Source organism: Amblyraja radiata, chromosome 2 (assembly GCF_010909765.2).
Source record: "Amblyraja radiata isolate CabotCenter1 chromosome 2, sAmbRad1.1.pri, whole genome shotgun sequence".
Taxonomy (NCBI): domain Eukaryota; kingdom Metazoa; phylum Chordata; class Chondrichthyes; order Rajiformes; family Rajidae; genus Amblyraja; species Amblyraja radiata.
The window spans coordinates 48,227,980-48,247,996 of NC_045957.1; the positions used below are offsets into that span (position 1 = coordinate 48,227,980).

The 20,017-nt window shown below is 44.7% G+C and overlaps 1 protein-coding gene across 3 annotated transcripts in view; it reads right to left on the minus strand.

The window, feature by feature from the left end:
• snx13 (sorting nexin 13) overlaps nucleotides 1-10,417 on the minus strand; it is a 178,736-nt gene extending 168,319 nt beyond the window's left edge. For 2 of the 3 annotated variants that reach the window (XM_033045898.1, XM_033045881.1), the window contains exon 1: nucleotides 10,107-10,396. Coding sequence is in view for 2 of the 3 variants with exons in the window: in XM_033045881.1 (XP_032901772.1) it covers nucleotides 10,107-10,118 (12 nt within the window). In the remaining variant the exon portion in view is untranslated. Of the gene's footprint in view, nucleotides 1-10,106 lie in introns of all 3 variants that reach the window. The other variant, XM_033045890.1, reaches the window with a different exon arrangement.
• Nucleotides 10,418-20,017: the final 9,600 nt, after the last annotated feature.

Below are 20,017 nucleotides of genomic sequence, written 5' to 3' on the forward strand. Positions count from 1 at the left end.
TGAAGCTCATCCGCCCTTTGACAGGTCTTGTTTTTGTCCTGCTGGGGGTCCACACCCCCCTCCTCACCTGAGAAACCAGGCGGGAGAGATGGTTTTGTTGCCGACTATCCGACCATGGAGTAGATAGCACGGGATTACATCGTACCCGTGGCGGGGGGAACTCCCCCGACCTGACCAACATAATAGCAATATATTGCTATTAAAATGACTGGTTGCGGAGCCAACGATGACATCACAGCTGTGGATGGAGATCCCTTGGAGAAAAGGGGAAGCTCACTTTATAAGATTTTATGAGACTTTTTGAAGACATTGTTCAAGGTCAGTGGTACAGACGACTGCTTTGCATGTGACATAAAAATCTAGGGCATCCGCTACAATATAGATGGGTTTATGACTCCATAATCCTCCTTTCCCTGTAGCTGAAAAATTATGCTTTTAACTCCGATTCCATTCCCCTTTGCACTAACTGTTGTACTCATCTATGATTTGCCAAGATACAAAACGTTTTTTCCACTACATCCATTTAAACTTGACAATAAACTAATATCAACATTGCACATGAGTAATTTCCAACATCACCATCCTACCAGCGTCCAAACAATAATATTCCAAGATCATAAAACATGGGAGCAGAAATAGGCCATTCAGCCCAGGCAGTCTGCACCGCTATTCGATCACAGCTGATTGATTTACCTTTTCAACCCCATTTTCCTGCCTTCTCCCTGTAACCATTGACACCATTACTAATCAAGAATTGATTCATCCCAGTTTTAAAATAGCCAATGTCTTAACCTCCACAGCCGTCTATGGCAATTCATTCCACAGATTCACCACCCTCTGGTTAAATAAATTTCTCATCTCCATTCTAAATGTATGCCCTAATATTCCAAGGCTCTGCCCTCTGGTTCTGGACTCTCACATTTCTGGAGATATTCTTTGCACGTCAACTATCTAGGCCTTTCATTTTCCAGTAGGTTTCAATGAGATCTACCCTCATCCTTCTAAATCTAGCGACTAGAGTACCAGGGCCATCAAAAGCTCATACATTAACCCAATCTTATGCAGAACTCACTGACTGCATGGGTGCTACGTCCTGCACCCATGCAAAACTCACTGACTTCATCGGTGCAGCCTCCTGCACCCATGCAGAACTCACCGGCTGCATTGGTGCTACCTCCTGCACCCATGCAGAGCTCACTGACTTGATCCATTTCACCAACTTCCATCCGGCACTCAAATTCACCTGGACCATTTCCCACATCTCCCTACCGTTTCTAGATCCCACCATCTCCATCGCAGGTAACAGACTACTGACCGATATCTACTACCACCCCACTGACTCCCATGGCTATCTGGACTACACATCTTCCCACCATGCTCCCTGTAAGGACATCCCCTATCCTAATTCCTCCGTCTACGCCGCATCTGCACCCAGGATGAGGTGTTCCAAACCAGGGCATCAGAGATGTCCTCATTCTTTAGGGAACGTGGGTTCCCCTCTTCTACTATAGGCAAGGCTCTCACCAGGGTCTCCTCTATATCCTGGAACTCCGCTCTCCCCATCCCCCCCACTCGTAACAAGTATAGTCCCCCTTGTCCTCACCTTCCACCCTACCAGCCATCACATACAACAAATAATCCTCCAACATTTTCGCCACCTCCAACGGGATCCCACCACTGGCCACATCTTCCCATCTCCTCCCCCTTTCTGCTTTCCGCAGAGACCATTCCCTCCGTAACTCCCTGGTCAATTTGTCCTTTCCCACCCAAACCACCCACTCCCCTGGTACTTTCCCTTGCAACCGCATCCATTTCTAGCAGACCCAACACCAATCCCTGTGTAACACCATTCGTCACCGGCAGCCATCCAGAAAAGGCCTCCTTTACTCCCACTCTTTGCCTTCTGACAGTCAGCCAATCTTCTATCCATGCTTGTATTTGCTTCTAATACCATGGGCTCCTATCTTGTTTAGCAGCCTCATGTGATACTGGCTACACTTTCTTCACTGGTTACACTTTTAACCTGAGATTGAAAATTATGACTATCTAATACTGAGCAAGTAATATTCACTGATCTTCAGAATAGCAAAATTCTTCATGGCATCATTGCATGTTTCTCCAGTCCTACCACTTTCCCAATTCAGATCTCCCACTATATTTACCTATCTATTGATATTGAAGTGTTATAGCATTTATCTATTTAAACCACATCTCCTATTCAATTTTTGTTTCAAATATACTTTTCTCCCTTTGGGCATCCTATCTGAGGAAGGATGTGTTGGCTCTGGAGAGGGTCCAGAGGAGGTTTACAAGAATGATCCCAGGAATGACTAGGTTAACCAATGGTGAGCATTTGTTGGCACTGGCCTGGTATTTGCTGGAGTTTAGAACAATGAGGGGGGACCTCATTGAAACATACAGAATAGTGAAAGGCTTAGATAGAGTGGATGTGGAGAGGATATTTCCACTAGTGGGTCTAAGACTAGAGGTCATAGCCTCAGCATTAAAGGATGTTCTTTTAGGAGGGAGATGAGGAGACATTTATTTGGTCAGAGGGTGGTGAATCTGTGGAATTCTTTGCCACAAAAGGCTGAGGAGGCCAAGTCAGTGGATATTTTTAAGACAGAGATAGATAGATTATTGATTAGTACGGGTGTCAGAGGTTATGGGGAGAATGTAGGAGAGATGGATCAGCCATGATTGAATGGTGTAGTAGACTTGATGGGCTGAATGGCCTAATTCTACTCATGACCTCCCAACGTTAAAAGTTCGCCCTGCCAAATTTTAAGACAAATTCGCTCAATCTGCAATATCTGCCATGATATCAGAACTTGCCAGAATTATTTATTGAAGGTGTCAAACAAGAAACAGACAAAGGCAATTATCAAAACAAAAACACAATATAAACTTTACAAAGGAGCTATTGACACAACAGGAGGACATGCTTGTATCAAATACTTTGAAAGGAAAATTGAATGATTCTTGGGATGAAGGAGTTATTGAATGAAGAGTGCACCTTGTCACTGGAGTAAAAAGAAAAATAGGAACTGAGCATATATAATTTTGGGATTTCGAGGGCAATGGACTGGGCACTTGTTAAGAGGTTATTTTCAGTGATTCTATCTCAAACTAGATGCTATAGTTCCAGACTAAAGAGGTGTTTCTTCAATGAAAATTGAGATTCTTTGGAAATCTTTAGCTGAGAGCAGAGGAGGAAGAGCCGCCAAATTAAAGTGGAGAATAGACAGACATTCAATTCAAGAAAGTCAAGTGTTCCAGAGAGAGAGAGCAGCAATGTGCGATTGATACCGAGACTAAAAGATTGATTCAAAACCTCCATTGAATGGCAATACATGCGCAAAGAGTAATTGGCCTACTGCTTGTTTCTTATGTAAACTTATTATAGCAATTGTACATTCAGTTATTTGTAATTGAAGGTTACTATTTCATCCCAACAAACTCTGATCATGAAAGCATCTAATATAGTCCTGAACATTTTAAGATCATAATGATTCATTAAATACCAAGAAAATGTTGTCCATACACAAATACAAAAATGATTACTGATCTAGACCAACATAAAAATGATATAATCAAACTATTTCATCCCAACAAACTCTGATCATGAAAGCATCTAATATAGTCCTGAACATTTTAAGATCATAATGATTCATTAAATACCAAGAAAATGTTGTCCATACACAAATACAAAAATGATTACTGATCTAGACCAACATAAAAATGATATAATCAAAATGATGCCTGTTAAACAATGACATTTAGTGATTCATTTCCCAACAGAACATAAAAATATTCTAAAATAGAAATTCACTAGTTAAAGGGTTTATTCCAATAAAGGCTCAATTTGAAATGTTAACTTTTTCTCCCCAAAGTTGATGCCCGAGCTACTGAATACCCAAAGTATTTTCTGGTTTTATTTCAGCTTTCCAAGCTTAACCATTTGAACTACTATGGATTTCTTCAAACAGCTTCAATACCTTTGTTAAAATAAGGAACGAACACGATATTTAAAAACGCAAAAATAAAAAGCAGATGCTGGGGATCTGAATTAAAAGTGTTATAAATTCACCAGCAACTCAAGCAATGTCTGTGGGGAGAGAAACGGTAAATTGATGAAGGGCCAGTTACCCAAAACATAAACTGTGTTTCTCCATCGAAGGTGGAACCTAACTGGTTGACTGTTTCCAGCATTAGGATTACTGTGTACTGCATTATAAACATGGTTTCGAAGTAGGTAACACTCAGAGCTCTTCAATTTCTCATAATTGACAAAACATGCTTCTTTTTTCTGCCTTAATGGACAATTTCACATTTCCTTACATACTCCATTTGCCAGATTAATTCACATAACCCATGGACCTTTTTAGTTTCCTTACATCTCCTCACAACTTACTTTCTGCCTATAATTGTGTCATCAGCAAATTTCACAACTATGACTTTGGTTACTTCACCCGCTTTCTCGACATACTGATATAGAAATCCAGAATGTGGCGCACTAATTGTTACATCTTGCTAAGGAAAAGGCTTATTTATGCCTACTCTTTTTTGTTTGCCAGCCAATCTGCTATTCATACCAATAAATTACCTAATGCCTTGTGGAAACCTTAGTATAGTCACCTTTATCCAAGCTGGACAAGTTAAAGGTATGAATGGTTTGACAGAGTGGTTAGAAGATGACCAATGCTGGAAATTAAATGTTCCAGGATACTTGATATTTAGGAAGGATATTGTAAATGAAAAGAGATGTTTAGTGATAGAACATGGAAACAGGCCCATCAGCACATCCATGCTAACTACCGATCATGCTATTGTCACTCTATGCGTCTATTTCCGCTTTCACATACTGGGGTAAATTTATAGAGGCCAATTAACCTACAAACCCCCATGAAATCTTTGGTGTTGTGGGAGGAAACTGGAGCACCCAAAATAAATGTACGTGATCAAAGGGAGAATGAGCAAATGTGCTAACTGCACACAGGCAGCACTCAAGGTCAAGATCAAACTTGGGTCTCTGGTGCTATGAGACAGAGGCTCTACTAGCTGTGCCACTGAGTTGCCAAGGTGGTGAGACACTGTTAGGAAGAGACATCATCCAAACAGTTATTAGAATTGACCTTGGGTCAGCAAATGATGTACAGAATTAGAATCTGCTTGGATGGAGAAAAGCAACAGTAGGGGGCAGAAAACACTGGTACAAATTGTTTATTAGCCTGATAATGAAGGTCATGGTACAAATATCTAAATTACAGATACATTAATGGGTGATACAGTAATCAAACAAAGAAAGCAAAGTATGAAAGGCTGTATTACACTGAAAAACAACATTGTTCTGACAATGGATTCTGGTAGCTGGAAAAATCCTGTGATTTAGAAATAAAAGCTGTCATCAATAAATTTAGAAAACAATAATTGATCAGAATCAACTAGAATTTTTGAAAGGGGTTCATGTTGACCAATCTACCGGATTTATTTGAAATTATTTGGTAGAATAGAAGTGGGGGAAACTTGTAGATGTGGCTATATGGATTTTAAAGAATCTTGATAACAGCCCACACAGGATGTGGTTGAGCACATGCATTTGGGAGCAGGGGAAGGAGTTAACATACTAGATTGAATAAATAAACAGAAGTAATAAATAGGCCCTCAGTTTAAAATGCTGGAACTAACGGAGTGCCAGAGAGATTTATCCTAAACTCTTACATAACTTCTAGCAATGAGTTAGCCAAGAGAACAAAATACAACTTTACATATTCACTGTGATTATATACTGGAAGATTCAGTACGATAGTAAAGATGACTTAGTATAATTGGAGGACCTCATCTGGAGTACAGCAAACTATTTATTTCCTTATCTAAAAGATTTATTTGCTATAGAGGGAATGCGGCAAAATATTACTAGACTAGTTCCTGCCATGTTCGGTCCATCATAGATCAAGATGGCTTCGCGTGCACAACGCGAGGCTCTGCGTCTCCGTAGTTTTTGCAATTTAGTTTTTTTCCTGTTAATCATTACCTTAGTTTTCGCCCGGAGCACTCGAGCGAAGACTCTGTACGGCCGTCAGGAGCTACTAGAGCTCGGCCGTCTCTGCATAACGAGCCCCAGAAGCGACTTTCAACTGCTGCCGGAGAACGCCAGGACACCGTGGTCGCGCGGGCCAGCTCCCCAGACAGGAAGTGCCCGGAGGCGGCGCAGGGACCGCAAACAAAGACGTGGGAAGCGGGGAGGCTATCGAGCTAGGCTGAAATCAAACCCGCACCAGCCAGCTCTGCCCAGCATTTTGCTCGCGAATGTCCGGTCCCTGGTGAGTAAAATCGACGAACTACGGCTGCGGATCACCACACACAGAAGGATCGCTGACTGCAACGCCATGGTCTTTACTGAAACATGGCTCAACGGCAACATCCCGGACAACGCCATCGAGCTGGAGGGGCGCACTGTCTTCAGGGCCGACAGAACAGCGGAGGACTCCGGTAAGACCAAGGACGGCGGACTGTGCATCTATATGAATAACACATGGTGTACGGACGTTGTTAGGATTGGTAGTCACTGCTCTGCTGACCTGGAATACCTGATGTTAAAGTGCAGGCCCTTCTATTTGCCCAGAGAATTCACATCGACTGTTATCACTGCAGTCTATGTACCCCCGGACGCTAATGCCAGGCTAGCAATGGAAGAGCTGCAAGCTGCTATCAGCAAACATCTATCTGCTCACCCAGAGGGGGCATTTATTGTTGCGGGTGATTTAAACCACTCCGACCTTAAAACTGTACTCCCCAGGTTCCATCAGCATGTTTCCTGCCCAACCAGAGGAAACAATATTCTGGACTTAGTTTATACTAATATTACTGAAGCCTACAAAGCCCTTCCCCTCCCCCACCTTGGTCAGTCTGACCACCTCTCTCTGTTCCTGCTCCCCAAATATACACCTCTGATCAGACGGGTGAAACCTACCATGAGGACAGTGAAGGTTTGGCCTGAGGGGGCTGTCTCTGTTTTACAGGAGCAGTTTCAGCAGACAGACTGGAGTCTGTTTGCTACCCAGTCCACCTTCAATTCACAAGTGGACATCAACTCATACACCTCAACAGTTATGGACTATATAAAATTCTGCACCGATAATGTCACTACCCACAAAGAGATAAAGACCTTCCCTAACCAGAAGCCGTGCATGAGCAGGGAGGTCAGACTCCTACTGAAGGCTCGCAATGCCGCTTTCAGATCTGGCGACGCTGAGGGATACAGCTCATCCAGGGCCAATCTGAAAATGGGAATTAGGAATGCCAAACTCAATCACAAACGGCGGATTGAGGAGCACTTCCAAAACAACTCTGACCCCAGGCGCATGTGGCAAGGAATCAAATCCCTTGGCGATTACCAGCTAGTTAACACCCCTCCCCCAGACAACGCCACCCTTCCTGACGAGCTAAACCATTTCTATGCTCGCTTTGACCGGGACAACAAAACCCCAGCCATCAAAGTTGCTCCACCCCCAAATGAACAACCCCTCAGTCTCTCCACCTCTGCTGTACAAGATGCACTGAGAAAGGTGAATGAGCACAAAGCTGCCGGCCCCGATGGCATCCCTGGCCGGGTGCTTAGGGCATGTGCTGGACAACTATCCCCAGTCTTCACCGACATTTTCAATCTCTCACTGGCCCAGGGTGTTGTCCCCACTTGCATCAAGACGTCAACCATCGTGCCAGTGCCCAAACAGTCAGCCACAGGGAGTCTCAACGATTTCCGCCCAGTGGCACTCACCCCTGTCATTGCTAAGTGCTTTGAGCGGCTGATCTTGGCTCACCTCAAAGCCAGCCTCCCCCCCACACTGGACCCCCATCAGTTTGCCTACCGGGCCAACAGGTCTACAGAGGACGCCATATCGGCGGCTCTACACTCTGCCCTGACCCACCTGGACAACAACAACTCCTACATCAGGTTGATGTTCATTGATTTCAGCTCTGCCTTTAACATTGTCATCCCCGCCAGCTTGATCACCAAACTCAGCGGACTTGGCATCTCCACCTCCCTCTGCAACTGGACACTGGATTTCCTCACCAACAGACCACAGTCTGTTAGGGTCAACAACCTCACCTCCTCCACTATAACACTGAACACCAGCGTGCCACAGGGCTGTGTGCTCAACCCTCTCCTCTACTCCCTCTTCACCCACGACTGCATCCCTAAGTACGGATCCAACGCCATCATTAAGTTTGCTGACGACACCACGTTGGTAGGACTGATCAGTGACAACGATGAATCAGCCTACAGAGAGGAGGTCCAGCACCTGACAACCTGGTGTGCCAACAATAACCTCATCCTCAACTCCAAGAAGACGAAGGAAATTATTGTCGACTTCAGGAAGGTCAGAGGAGGCAGTCATACCCCCATCCATATAAATGGGGCTGAGGTGGAGCGCGTCTCCAGCTACAAATTCCTCGGGGTACATATCTCGGAGGATTTGTCCTGGTCCCTCAACACCTCCAAGCTGATCAAAAAGGCACAGCAGCGCCTTTACTTCCTGAGGAGGCTCAAGAAAGCCCACCTGTCCCCCCAGATACTGACCAACTTCTACCGCTGTACCATCGAGAGCATCCTGACCACCTGCTTCACGGTATGGTACAGCAGCTGCACTGTTGCGGACAGGAAGGCACTACAACGGGTGGTGAAAACCGCGCAGCACATCATCGGTGCCCCGCTCCCTGCCATGGATGCCCTCCACCGAAAACGGTGTCTGAGACGGGCTGGGAAGATCATTAAAGACCCCTCCCACCCCAACCATGGACTGTTTGCCCTCCTCCCATCAGGGAGACGGTACAGGAGCCTCAGGTCTCGTACCAGCAGGATGAGGAACAGCTTCTACAATTATACCATCACATTGCTGAACTCGGAGTCCCGCCGATAGATTTCTCCAGTCCCTCCGTCCCCATTGTTTAATTATTCTGTATTTTTGATTATTCTGTATCTGCTTTTTTTTTTTTTTTTTTTTTTAATTTCTATATGCACTACTACTACGGACTGACGCAAAACTGCATTTCGTTGTACCCATACTCAGTATTTGTGCAATGACATTAAAGTTGAATTGAATTGAATTGAATCATACAGTAAATTAAACTCTGCACCTTTAAAGTGTGTGAAATGAGTGATTACATTGAAAAATATTAAATTCTGAGGGGACTCAACAGGGTGAATCCAGTTACAGAAACTGGAACTAGGGATCAGTCACAAATAAGAGTGTGCCATTTGGGACCAACATTAAGGAGGAACGTCTTCAACGTGTTGAATGCTGAAGGGCACAGAGGCTCAGTCACTGCTTGCATTCAAAATAGATTTGAGAGAAAAATACACAATGTGTTGGAGTAAATCACCATGGATAGGCGACGTTTCTGGTCGGACCTTTCATCAGACTGAGCGATTTGAGAGTTTTGGTCCAGTCAAGGAATTGTGGGAAAGGTTGAAAGAGGAAACCGTCATGAGGCGTTCTCCCTATGATCTTTTGAGGGTTAATGAAAGGTGGCACAACGTAAGATCGATATGTCAAATCAATTATGAAGATCTCAAAATCACAGAATTGCAAAGCGGTAGATCCACTCAGTCGCGAATAATGTTGACAGCCTGGGGTCGCCACAGCGATCAGAGTGGACAGAGAGAGATGTCCGCAGAGTTCAGGTGCGCCCAGTGGCCGAGATTATGGGCAGGGGTGGCAGTTGGCTCGTTATAGGATCTTTGGTTGTCTGTGCGCCCACACTGCAGGTATATTGGGGGACGGGGGAATGCTGGGCGTGGCCCGTGGCTGCAGACAATGCGGGAGCAGCTGGCGAATTCTCCACCCGACTACCTGTCCACCCACCCAGGCAGTGGTGCGATGCGGTGCGATGCGATGCGCCGGCGGCCCTCGTCTCCCCCGCCCAACACAGCCCAGGAGGCAACAGCTCAAGCTGACACAACATCTGCTGGCTCACCTGTAGCAGCTCTCCGGGCTGTGTTCACCCACCCACAAGGGCTCGCTGTCAACCCCTCCCTCCCTCCTAGCACCACCTTTACACACACACCCTGCGCACCACCTCTCCTTCCCTCTCACACTTACCTCTTGGTTCATCCTTCCCACACCCGCAGCGAGCTCTCAGCCACCCGTGCAGACGCAGCAACACATCCTCGCGTCCCGCTGGCTGGCTCCACGGCGAGTGTCACTGTGCTGGGTGGGTGGGTGGGTGGCGGGCCAGCTCCTGTTGCCGGCTCCTGCCTGTCTCCCTCCGTCACCCAGGGGCCGGGCAGCCGGGCCGGCCTGACTCTGCCGTCTGTCTGTCGGTCTGTCGACCGTTACTCTTTCCGGAACAACCGCACCGCCGCCATCTTAACGCAGCTGACGTTTTCCCCCGGGCGGGGCGGGGCGAGGGGAGGGGAGGGGAGGGGGCACGTTACGTAACGACGCCGTCATCATCACGACGTCGCTGGTTGCCTGATCTGAGCCACGCCCACCTGCCGCGCGCGTCGTCGTCAATTATACCTTGTCCGCGAGAGAGGAGAAACAAGGAGACATTCTAAAACACCTCCCAGAGGTTATTTCCTTCGCTCCATAGATGCTGCTGCACCCGCTGAGTTTCTCCAGCAATTTTGTGTACCTCCCAGAGAGGTTTTGTTTCAAATTCAACCAGGCTGAGATGTGGGTCAAATAGCTGAAGTTTGACAAAGCCTTCATACCCCCAAAAAAACCTGAAGACTAAGGGGACCAGATGTACGCACAACTATGCTGTTTCGTGTATTGGGGTCATATTGTTTATGCTCCAACTGGCACAAATTGGTCATTAAATAGATGGATGAATATTTTGTTTCAGCATCACTTGAAGTCAGCATTTATTTCCCTCCTCCAATATGCTAGTTTTGGCTGATTTGCCAAGCCATTTCAATTAAGCATGGGATAGAACGAGAGGATATATGTGGGGGTGGAAGATGTATTATTATTATTTGAAGATGGAATCATTTAGCATGGTTTGTCCTGCCCCATCTCTCTTTCCCATGCAATCAATCTGGCCCGAAACAAAACATCACCTGTCCATTCCTCCCCAGAGGTTACCTGACCCGCTGAGTTTCTCCATCACTTTCTATTTTGTAGGGTATAATGAGATCAGGAATGGAGACAATTGATTGTTTCCTGAAAGCAGAACAAACAGCTTGTTGGAACTAGTATAGGTGTGGCATGGAAATAAATTCAGGTCACAGATTAATGATTAATCCACATTACAAACAAAAAGGCACTGGACCCAATAATGTTGCACTAATATGTGTTTGCATATTTGGTTTCCATATCTAACATAGCTACAGTTTTCAAGGAGAAATTAATTTTGACTTTGGCAGTGGTGGTTTGTGAAGTACAAAGTAATAACACGTATCAAAAACCTGCTATAAGAAGAAAGACTTCCAAAACTAAGTAGACTTTCTTCAAAATTGAATCATATAGCATTAGGATTTTCTATTCTACATAATCCAATTTATGTGAAAAACAAAACACAATTGGAAATTGAAGACCAAATATGTGATTCATAAGTCATTGATTTTCATACTGGAGACATTGTATCTGGCTTGTTCTGCAGAGAGAACAGTGGGCACATGCATTGGCATCCAACAACATGCAACACAACACAAGCCAATATGCCCATTCTGAACATTCAGAAGTGTGTGGGTTGCCCATGTGGGCTGCTGGCTTTCTCTGCACCAAATAAGCAGACAGACATCTGCGTGTCTGAAAGATATCTCTCTGAGCAGGTCTTAAACAGCAATGGATCCCTGATTTATATGTGTATATTTGAGTGGTATATTTCTCTAGCTCTCCAAAGTTCCCTACTGTGCCACTGTTGATCTGTAATGGCTTTCAACTTCCAAGCATTCCTCTACATTGCCCCTTCTACTCACCTAGTGATTTGTCATCCTAACTACCGATATGCTATAACTCTCCTGGACACCAAACAACTGCCAATCTTGTCCACTGACTACCTATTCCCGTCTCCAATGCTGGATCACATCCATCAACATATGATGAAGACTACTATCACTCTGCATTTATGGCTTAATTTCCACCACTCTAACAGACCAAGTTGCATATTCTGGGTGCTCAAATCTTCTATGGGAGGAAAATGGAAAGAGGTTGCTCTGGAGGAGAATTGGGAAGAGTGGGTAAGAAATGAAAAGGCCAATCCCATTGAATGAAGTGTGAAGAAATAAAAAAAATTTAAAGGAAAAAAACCAGACAATGTTGGAAATCCCCACCAGTCATTCTGACAAAAGATTGCAGCATGAAATTTTAACTATTTCTGTCCATGGTTTCTGCTGTGCCTGCTGTGTATTTCTAGAATTTTCAGTTATACATTTTAGTTTTCAATTTCTGCAATCTTTTGCTTTGCAACATCTCAGAAGATTTGGGCAGCTAGAACTTGCTTATGCTTTATATACGTGAATGCAATGAATTGAGGAAGTAATTAATATTTTGGATTTGGGAACAAATGAAAGAGAACTCTGGGGAAAACATTGGCATCTCAGGCAAATTGAAATGCCAATTGCTATTGACACTTAGTAGATATTATTTAAAACAGTGTTATCTTATCGTTAAGTTCAACTAAAGGAACCCACAGGTCCGTAGCTAGAAATGTTTTTAATGTCATGAACATAATGGTAATGCTGATACTATTTACTGCATTCTGCTGTCAATTAGTGTGATTTTCCTCCCAAGTGGCACAATTGTTTTGAGCACAGCGATTACTGAGAGATTAATTTTAACACATCGATTATCAGAAATGAATTTAAACCATGATGTTAAGTGCTTCTGATATTTTAATCTGTTGCTATATTTATATTACACGCAACCATGTTTGGAGAATAATATATTGCCATTAGAGAGCTAGCTTTTGTTTCCAAATGTAGAAACAAAGCATAAACTTGCAAATGTAGACACATGGAATTGCAGATGATGGTGTTGTAGCTGGTGATTTCTTGCAAGCCCTTCCAAACTGAAGACACATTAGCTGAGATCTTGCTCCTCAACCTCTCAGAGTACCTTTCCTTGGCAGCTCTGTTTCCTGTTCTCAGCTTGTACATGGCCTGCCTGTAGAGGTCTGCACTCCCTCTCCTGTAGGCTTCATCTTTAGACTGGCAGAGCTGTCTGAGTTCCGCAGTAAACCAGGGCTTCTCATTGTTGAACCAGATCTGGGTCCTAGTGGGAATGCAACTGTCCTCACAAAAGCTGACATATGATATCACAGTGTCTGTATCAAGGCTTGTGGTTGCTTCCCTGAACACATTCTAAACAGTCAAAGCAGGACTGTAGGTTTTCAATGCCCTCGCTTGTCCACCTTTTCATTGTTCTGACCACAGGCTTAGCAGATTTTAGTTTCTGCCTGTAGGTCGGAATAAGGTGAACTATACAATGATCAGACCCAGAGCCACCCGGGGAACAGAGAGATACCTGTTCTTGATTGAGGTGTAACAGTGATCGAGTGTTCTCTCTCCACTGGTAGGGCAGGTAACATGAAGTCTGTATTTGGAAGGTCTCGGCTGCGATTAGCCTTGTTGAAATCCCAAAAAAAATTACCATGGAGTCCGGGAAGTCACTCTCTACCCTCATTAACTGGTCAGCAAGTTGCGTTTGTGCCTCATGTACACAGACTTGGGGGGGGGATGTAAACTCCAGCGAGAATAAATAGTTAAATTCCCTGGGAGAATGAAAGGGTTTGCAGTTTATAAAGAAAGATTCCAGATTAGGAGAACAGAAGTGTGACAGTACCATGATGTCGCTGCACCAGTCCTGGTTACTATATCGGCCCGAGTCAGCATGGATTTACAAAGGGGAAATCATGCTTGACTAATCTTCTGGAATTGTTTGAAGATGTAACTAGGAAAATGGACAAGGGAGAGCCAGATAATCTGGACTTTCAGAAAGCATTTGATAAGGTCCCACATAGGAGATTAGTGGGCAAAATTAGGGCACATGGTATTGGGGTTAGAGTGCTGACATGGATAGAGAAGTGGTTGGCAGACAGGAAGCAAAGAGTAGGGATTCACGGGTCCCTTTCAGAATGGCAGGCAGTGGCTAGTGGGGTACCGCAAGGCTCGATGCTGGGACCACAGCTATTTACAATATACATCAATGATTTGGATGAAGGGATTCAAAGTAACATTAGCAAATTTGCAGATGACACAAAGCTGGTTGGTAGTGTGAACTGTGAAGAGGATGCTATGAGAATGGACAGGTTGGGGGAGTGAGCAGATGCATGGCAGATGAAGTTTAATGCGGATAAATGTGAGGTTATCCACTTTGGTAGCAAAAACAGGAAGGCAGATTACTATCTAAATGGCATCAAGTGGGAAAAGGGGAAGTACAACAGGATCTGGGGGTTCTTGTACATCAGTCTATGAAAGTAAGCATGCAGGTACAGCAGGCAGTGAAGAAAGCGAATGGCATGTTGGCCTTTATAACAAGAGGAATCCAATATAGGAGCAAAGAGGTCCTTCTGCAGTTGTACAGAGGCCTAGTGAGACCACACCTGGAGTATTGTGTGCCGTTTTGGTCCCCTAATTTGAGGAAGGACATTCTTGCTATTGAGGGAGTGCAGCGTAGTTTTACATGGTTAATGCCCGGGATGGCGGGACTGTCATATTCTGAGAGAATGGAACTGCTGGGCTTGTACACTCTGGAGATTAGAAGGATGAGAGGGTATCTCATTGAAACATATAAGATTGTTAAGGGTTTGGACACGCTAGAGGCAGGAAACATGTTCCCAATGTTGGGGGAGTCCAGAACCAGAGGCCACAGTTTAAGAATAAGGAGTAAGCCATTTAGAACGGAGACGAGGAAACACTTTTTCTCACAGAGAGTGGTGAGTTTCTGGCATTCTTTGCCTCAGAAGGTGGTGGAGGCAGGTTCTCTGGATGCTTTCACGAGAGAACTAGATAGGGCTCTTAAAAATAGCGGCGTCAGGGGATATGGGGAGAAGGCAGGAATGGGGTACTATTTGGGGATGATTAGCTATGATCGCATTGAATGGCGGTGCTGGCTCGAAGGGCCGAATGGCCTACTCCTGCACCTATTGTCTATAGAAGCATAGTGCCACCGCCTCTTGATTTTCCCACAGCCTCTGCTTCATGGTCCGCTCTATGTAGTTCAAAGCGAGTCAGTTGCAGCCCATTGTCCAGGGTCGGCTCACACAACCAGGTCTCGGTGAAGCACAGGGCAGCAGCTTGATAGATGTCCTTGTTTGTCTGGTGCAGGAGTTGTAGTTCGTCCATTTTGTTGTTGAGACAACGTAAATTTGCAAGTAATATACTCAGGAGCGGTGTGTGCAATCCTCGTCGGGCGGGTGCTCCAAAGCGCTTCCCACGGGTCCTCCTCCGTCTCAAGACCATGAACGCAGCCAACGCAAACAAGTATGTCCAAATAATCCAGCTGGTGAGAGAAATCCAGAACGATGTTTGGAGGTACCGTATATCCGATGTTAATGAGTACGTCTCTCATGAAAGTGATTCTTGTGGGATTTTCCCAGACGACACAAATTATTCATCCCTGTGAATGGCAGAACAAGCTTACACTCCGCTTTTAGTTTTTTTTTAATGTCTTATGTGCTTTTGATGCCATTCATTATAATATTGTGGAGACATGATTCCCAAACCAAGTGATTTTTGTGTGTTTCCTGGCCTTCAGACAAAATCAATTTATGGAAATCTGTGAAAATGGGAAAGTCTTCATTGCCTGTGAACAGCCAGTATTTTATGCTTATGTCATGCTGAAACCTGCTACCATTCACCATTTAAAAAAAGACACAAAGCGCTGGAGTAACTCAGTGTGCTAGGTAGCATCTCTGGAGAATATGGATAGGTGACGTTTTGGGTCGGGACCAAAGATTATAGAGGAGCTCCTCTAGTATCTTTGGTCGGGACCCTTCTTCAGATTGATTGCAAATTGTAATTAAAAAACAATAAAAAACAATTCACAAGTTTTCTACCCTTGAGGTTCACAAATCGTAACTCTTTATCCTTTTTAGGCTTACATCTGTTTTTTTTTAATCCCTAACCTTAGTTCACTAATCTGCCTATCAAAAACAAACCTTTACCTTTGTCCTGCCCATGCTGTGTCCTGCCACTCCTTTTTTCCAGCTTTCTTTCCCACTCCCCTGCAATGTCTGAAGAAGGGTCCAGACCTGAAACATCACCAATCCATGTTCTCCAGAGATGCTGCCTGACCTGCTGAGTTATTCCAGCATTTTGTGTCTCTTTGGTATAAACCAATATATGCAGTTCCTTGTTATTATACCATTCACCATTAGATCTGGGAGGATGATGATGATTAGATCTGATCTGCTGATTGTGACATCTACCACATGCTGTTTTTGTTAGCACCTCTGTAGTCTTAAGCAGCTTCACAGTTGTCTCATAATGTCATGAATACAAGATATTGTCCCAACATGCCTGTCTGCACCTCATTTAACTTGGATTGATCCCCTGACTAGATAGTGCTGAAGTCATAGATAGTGTCGACACATTTCTCCCACAGCTGATGGTTTATGGCACCTCATACTGCCAAATCTGGCAGTTTGAACTGCCAAATCTGCTCTAAGATTAGGATGACACATAAAAACAGAAATGCTGATGAACTCATTATTTGTGGAAAGGGAAACAAGTCTGTAAAACTTCCTCAAAACTGGTTATTGACTGGTGACCAGTTTCCCTTTTATTGCTGTTTGACTGGCTATGTTCTTACAGCATTTCTGTTTTTAGTTGTTCCCTGAGATTCAAAGGTTCAAAGGTTGATTTATTGGCACATACACCTAGATGTAGTGAAATTCTTTTTGCCAATGCAGCACATTAAAAAAGAATACAAACATAACAATAATAAATAGCTTTAACATAAAAAACATCCCCCCACAATGGTTCCCATTATGGGGGAAGGCACAAAGTCCAGTCCCATCCCCAATGTCCACCCATAGTCGGGCCTATTGAGGCCTCCACAGTTGCCTCTACGGAGGCCCGATGTTCCAGGCCGTCCTCGCCGGGTGATGATGTTCCGGCGTCGGGAGAGTTCTCCCAGCGGCCTGGGAACCCTGGAACGGCCGCCTCCCTACTCGAGACCGTAGCTTCCGGAGCCGACAAGGCCGCGCCGAATGGAGCTCAACTGGCGATCTCGTCGCGAGATCCCAGGCTCCCGATGTAAAGTTCAGCGCCGCCGCCCGCAGCTCCGCGATGTTTTTAACGCCGGTCCCAGCTAACCAGAGTTCCAGCGCGGCGACCCAGGCAAGACACCGCCCGCCCCGCAATGGCGCTCCAGCGCTGCACCGTCCTCAGACCCGCAGCTCCACAGCCACCGATGCCGATGCCGCCGCCGATGCCTCCGCCGCCGCCGATGCCAAGGCTCCGGACGGCCCCGTCGCTCCTCGGACCCGCAGCTCCGCAGCCGCCGCCGATGCCGATGCCGAGGCTCCGGGCGGTCCCCTCAGGAAATGCCGCTCCAGGCCCGCTGGTAGGCCGCGAAGACGGGTCGAAAGTGCAGCCCGGAGAAAATCTGCATCTCCGACCAGGTTGGGACCCTGAAAATTAGTTTCCCCCTCCCCCCCCTCTCCCCCACACATAAAAAAGCTAGAACTCCTTAAAAACAAAACACTAAACTAACTAAAAATAAGAAAAAAGAAATGAAAAACAGACAGCTGCAGGCTAGGCAGCCATACCCCCTACAGGTCGGCGCCTTGCCCATTTGCAGTGCCGTACAAACCAATGGAGATGTCACCAAATTCAGCAAACTGTTCATGTCTAATAATAATAATATAATAATAATAACTTTATTTATAAAGCACTTTAAACAACTGCAGTTGCCACAAAGTGCTGTACATGAGAACTCATGAACAAAAAGCTATTACAAACAATTAAAAACCATTAAAAACCGTAAAACGAAGGACTATAAAAAACACACTAAAAATTAATAGACATTAAAAGCACTAAAAACAGGAGCAATGCCTCAGCCAGTGTCGAAAGCCAAAGAATAAAAATGTGTTTTTAGGGAGGATTTGAAGATGGACAGTGAGGGGGCCTGTCTGATGTGCAGCGGCAAGGTGTTCCAGAGTGCCGGAGCAGCAACAGAAAAGGCTCTATCCCCTCTGAGCTTCCGCATAGACCTTGGTACCTCAAGGAGCAGCTGATCAGCTGACCTGAGGCACCGGGCAGGAGCATATAGGTGGAGCAGCTCAGAGAGGTAAGGCGGGGCGAGCAATACGATCTAACAATACGATCATGCTCCAGTGTACCTGCCCTGGTGGTGAGAACAAAACCAGTTAGGTTTATCCCTTCTGTTAGTTCACCCACAATCTTTCACAGACCAGTGAGCACCTGTGCCCTTTCGGGCTCAGGCCAGTTCAGACAACGCTGGTGCTACGAAGCCTCTTCTGATGAAGGATTTTGAAACCCCCTATCCAGAGTACATTTTGTGTCCTTGCTATAATATCAGTGCTACTTAGAAGTACCATTCAAGTATTATGGAAAAGTACTGCTCCATCAGTTACAGAGAGATGGCAGGTGGTTATCAGGAAATGGTTTCCTTGCCCTATGGAAGGAAACCTCCCTTGTTTGACCTGACAGACTTTGCGTGGTTGGAGTCAAACTTGAGAATTTTAAGGGCTATTCCTTTGCACCTATGGTGTCACCTACAGTGAGTCTGTTTTACCAATGGCGCAGGGCATATGCAGAGATTGTGATAAAGCAGTCGGGCACATTGTCTGTAAAATAAGATTCTGTGAGCATGATTACATCAGGCAGTTATTTGACTAATCTGTATGCAGCTTTTCCAGTTTACATTCAGATGTTTGTAAAGAGGACATTGCAAGGTCATCCTGTCCGAGAGCAATTTTGAAGTCTGCCTATTTTGCTGCCAGATGATGTAGCTATTTTAATTCCTTCTCTGTTTGAACATAATGACAATTGTACAACGGAGTAGCTTGCTAGGGCATTTAAGAGACATCCATAAAGGGTGAGTCTGGAGCTTGATAAAGGCCAAACCAGAAAAACAATTTTATATATTTTTTGCTCTTTAACATAAAAACTGAATATAATTTATTTTCTACCAAGTTCCAGATTACTAACAAAATTGACCGACACTACTGCCATAGGAGTTTAACAGTGGTCTCTTGATTACTAGTCTAACAATGTATAAATAAATAATCGCACAATTTTGCCCAATAGCTTCACACTGTCATGTTTTCTGAGAGTGACCCATCCTCCACCTCTTTTTTTTAATCTCCACTATCAGCGGAGCCTTCTGTTCCTTTCTTAGACATGTGTTTATCTAGCCTTGCTTAAAAGCATCATGCTGCTCACTTCAATCACTACTGGTAGCAACAAGTTATACAATGAGCACAGTGATCTTGCTCGATTATAGGGTCGGTGAAGGTTACAGAGATAGGGAAGTGCCAAAGCCAAAGAAAGAAATTAAGCAAAAGAAGGAAATTAAACCAAAGAAGAAAATAATTTTAGAGTGGAAGCTCGAATCAATGTAGGTTGATGAAGAAGCACAACATACAAGTTCAAGCAGAGACCAATAGAAGTTCTGAAAAGATTTGTCAATAAACTCTGAAGTAGATAAAAAATAACTAGCACCAGCAGTGATGCAGAGACCAGCAGCCCACTTGGTATGCCAATATTGAAGGAGTGTTGTAAAATGTTCATGTTAATATCTATGTTGTAGGGAATGGTGCACTGTTAAAGGGTAAATACTGAAGAAGCACTGTGTTGTCAAAGATTCAACATCAAGAATTATGCTCATGGAACACCAGTGATGAGGGAGTGTTTTACTTTTGTGGGATCTGTACTAAGGAGCACCACTGTTGGAGAGGCAGTACCAATGCATCATCACTACTGGAGGTGTGCTCCAGTGTGGATGCTCAGTAATGAAAATGGAGTGGACTGTCAGAGGAATAATACTCAGGGAATGCTACTCTGACAGAGGTTATTCTTCTCTTGAGATGTTGAACA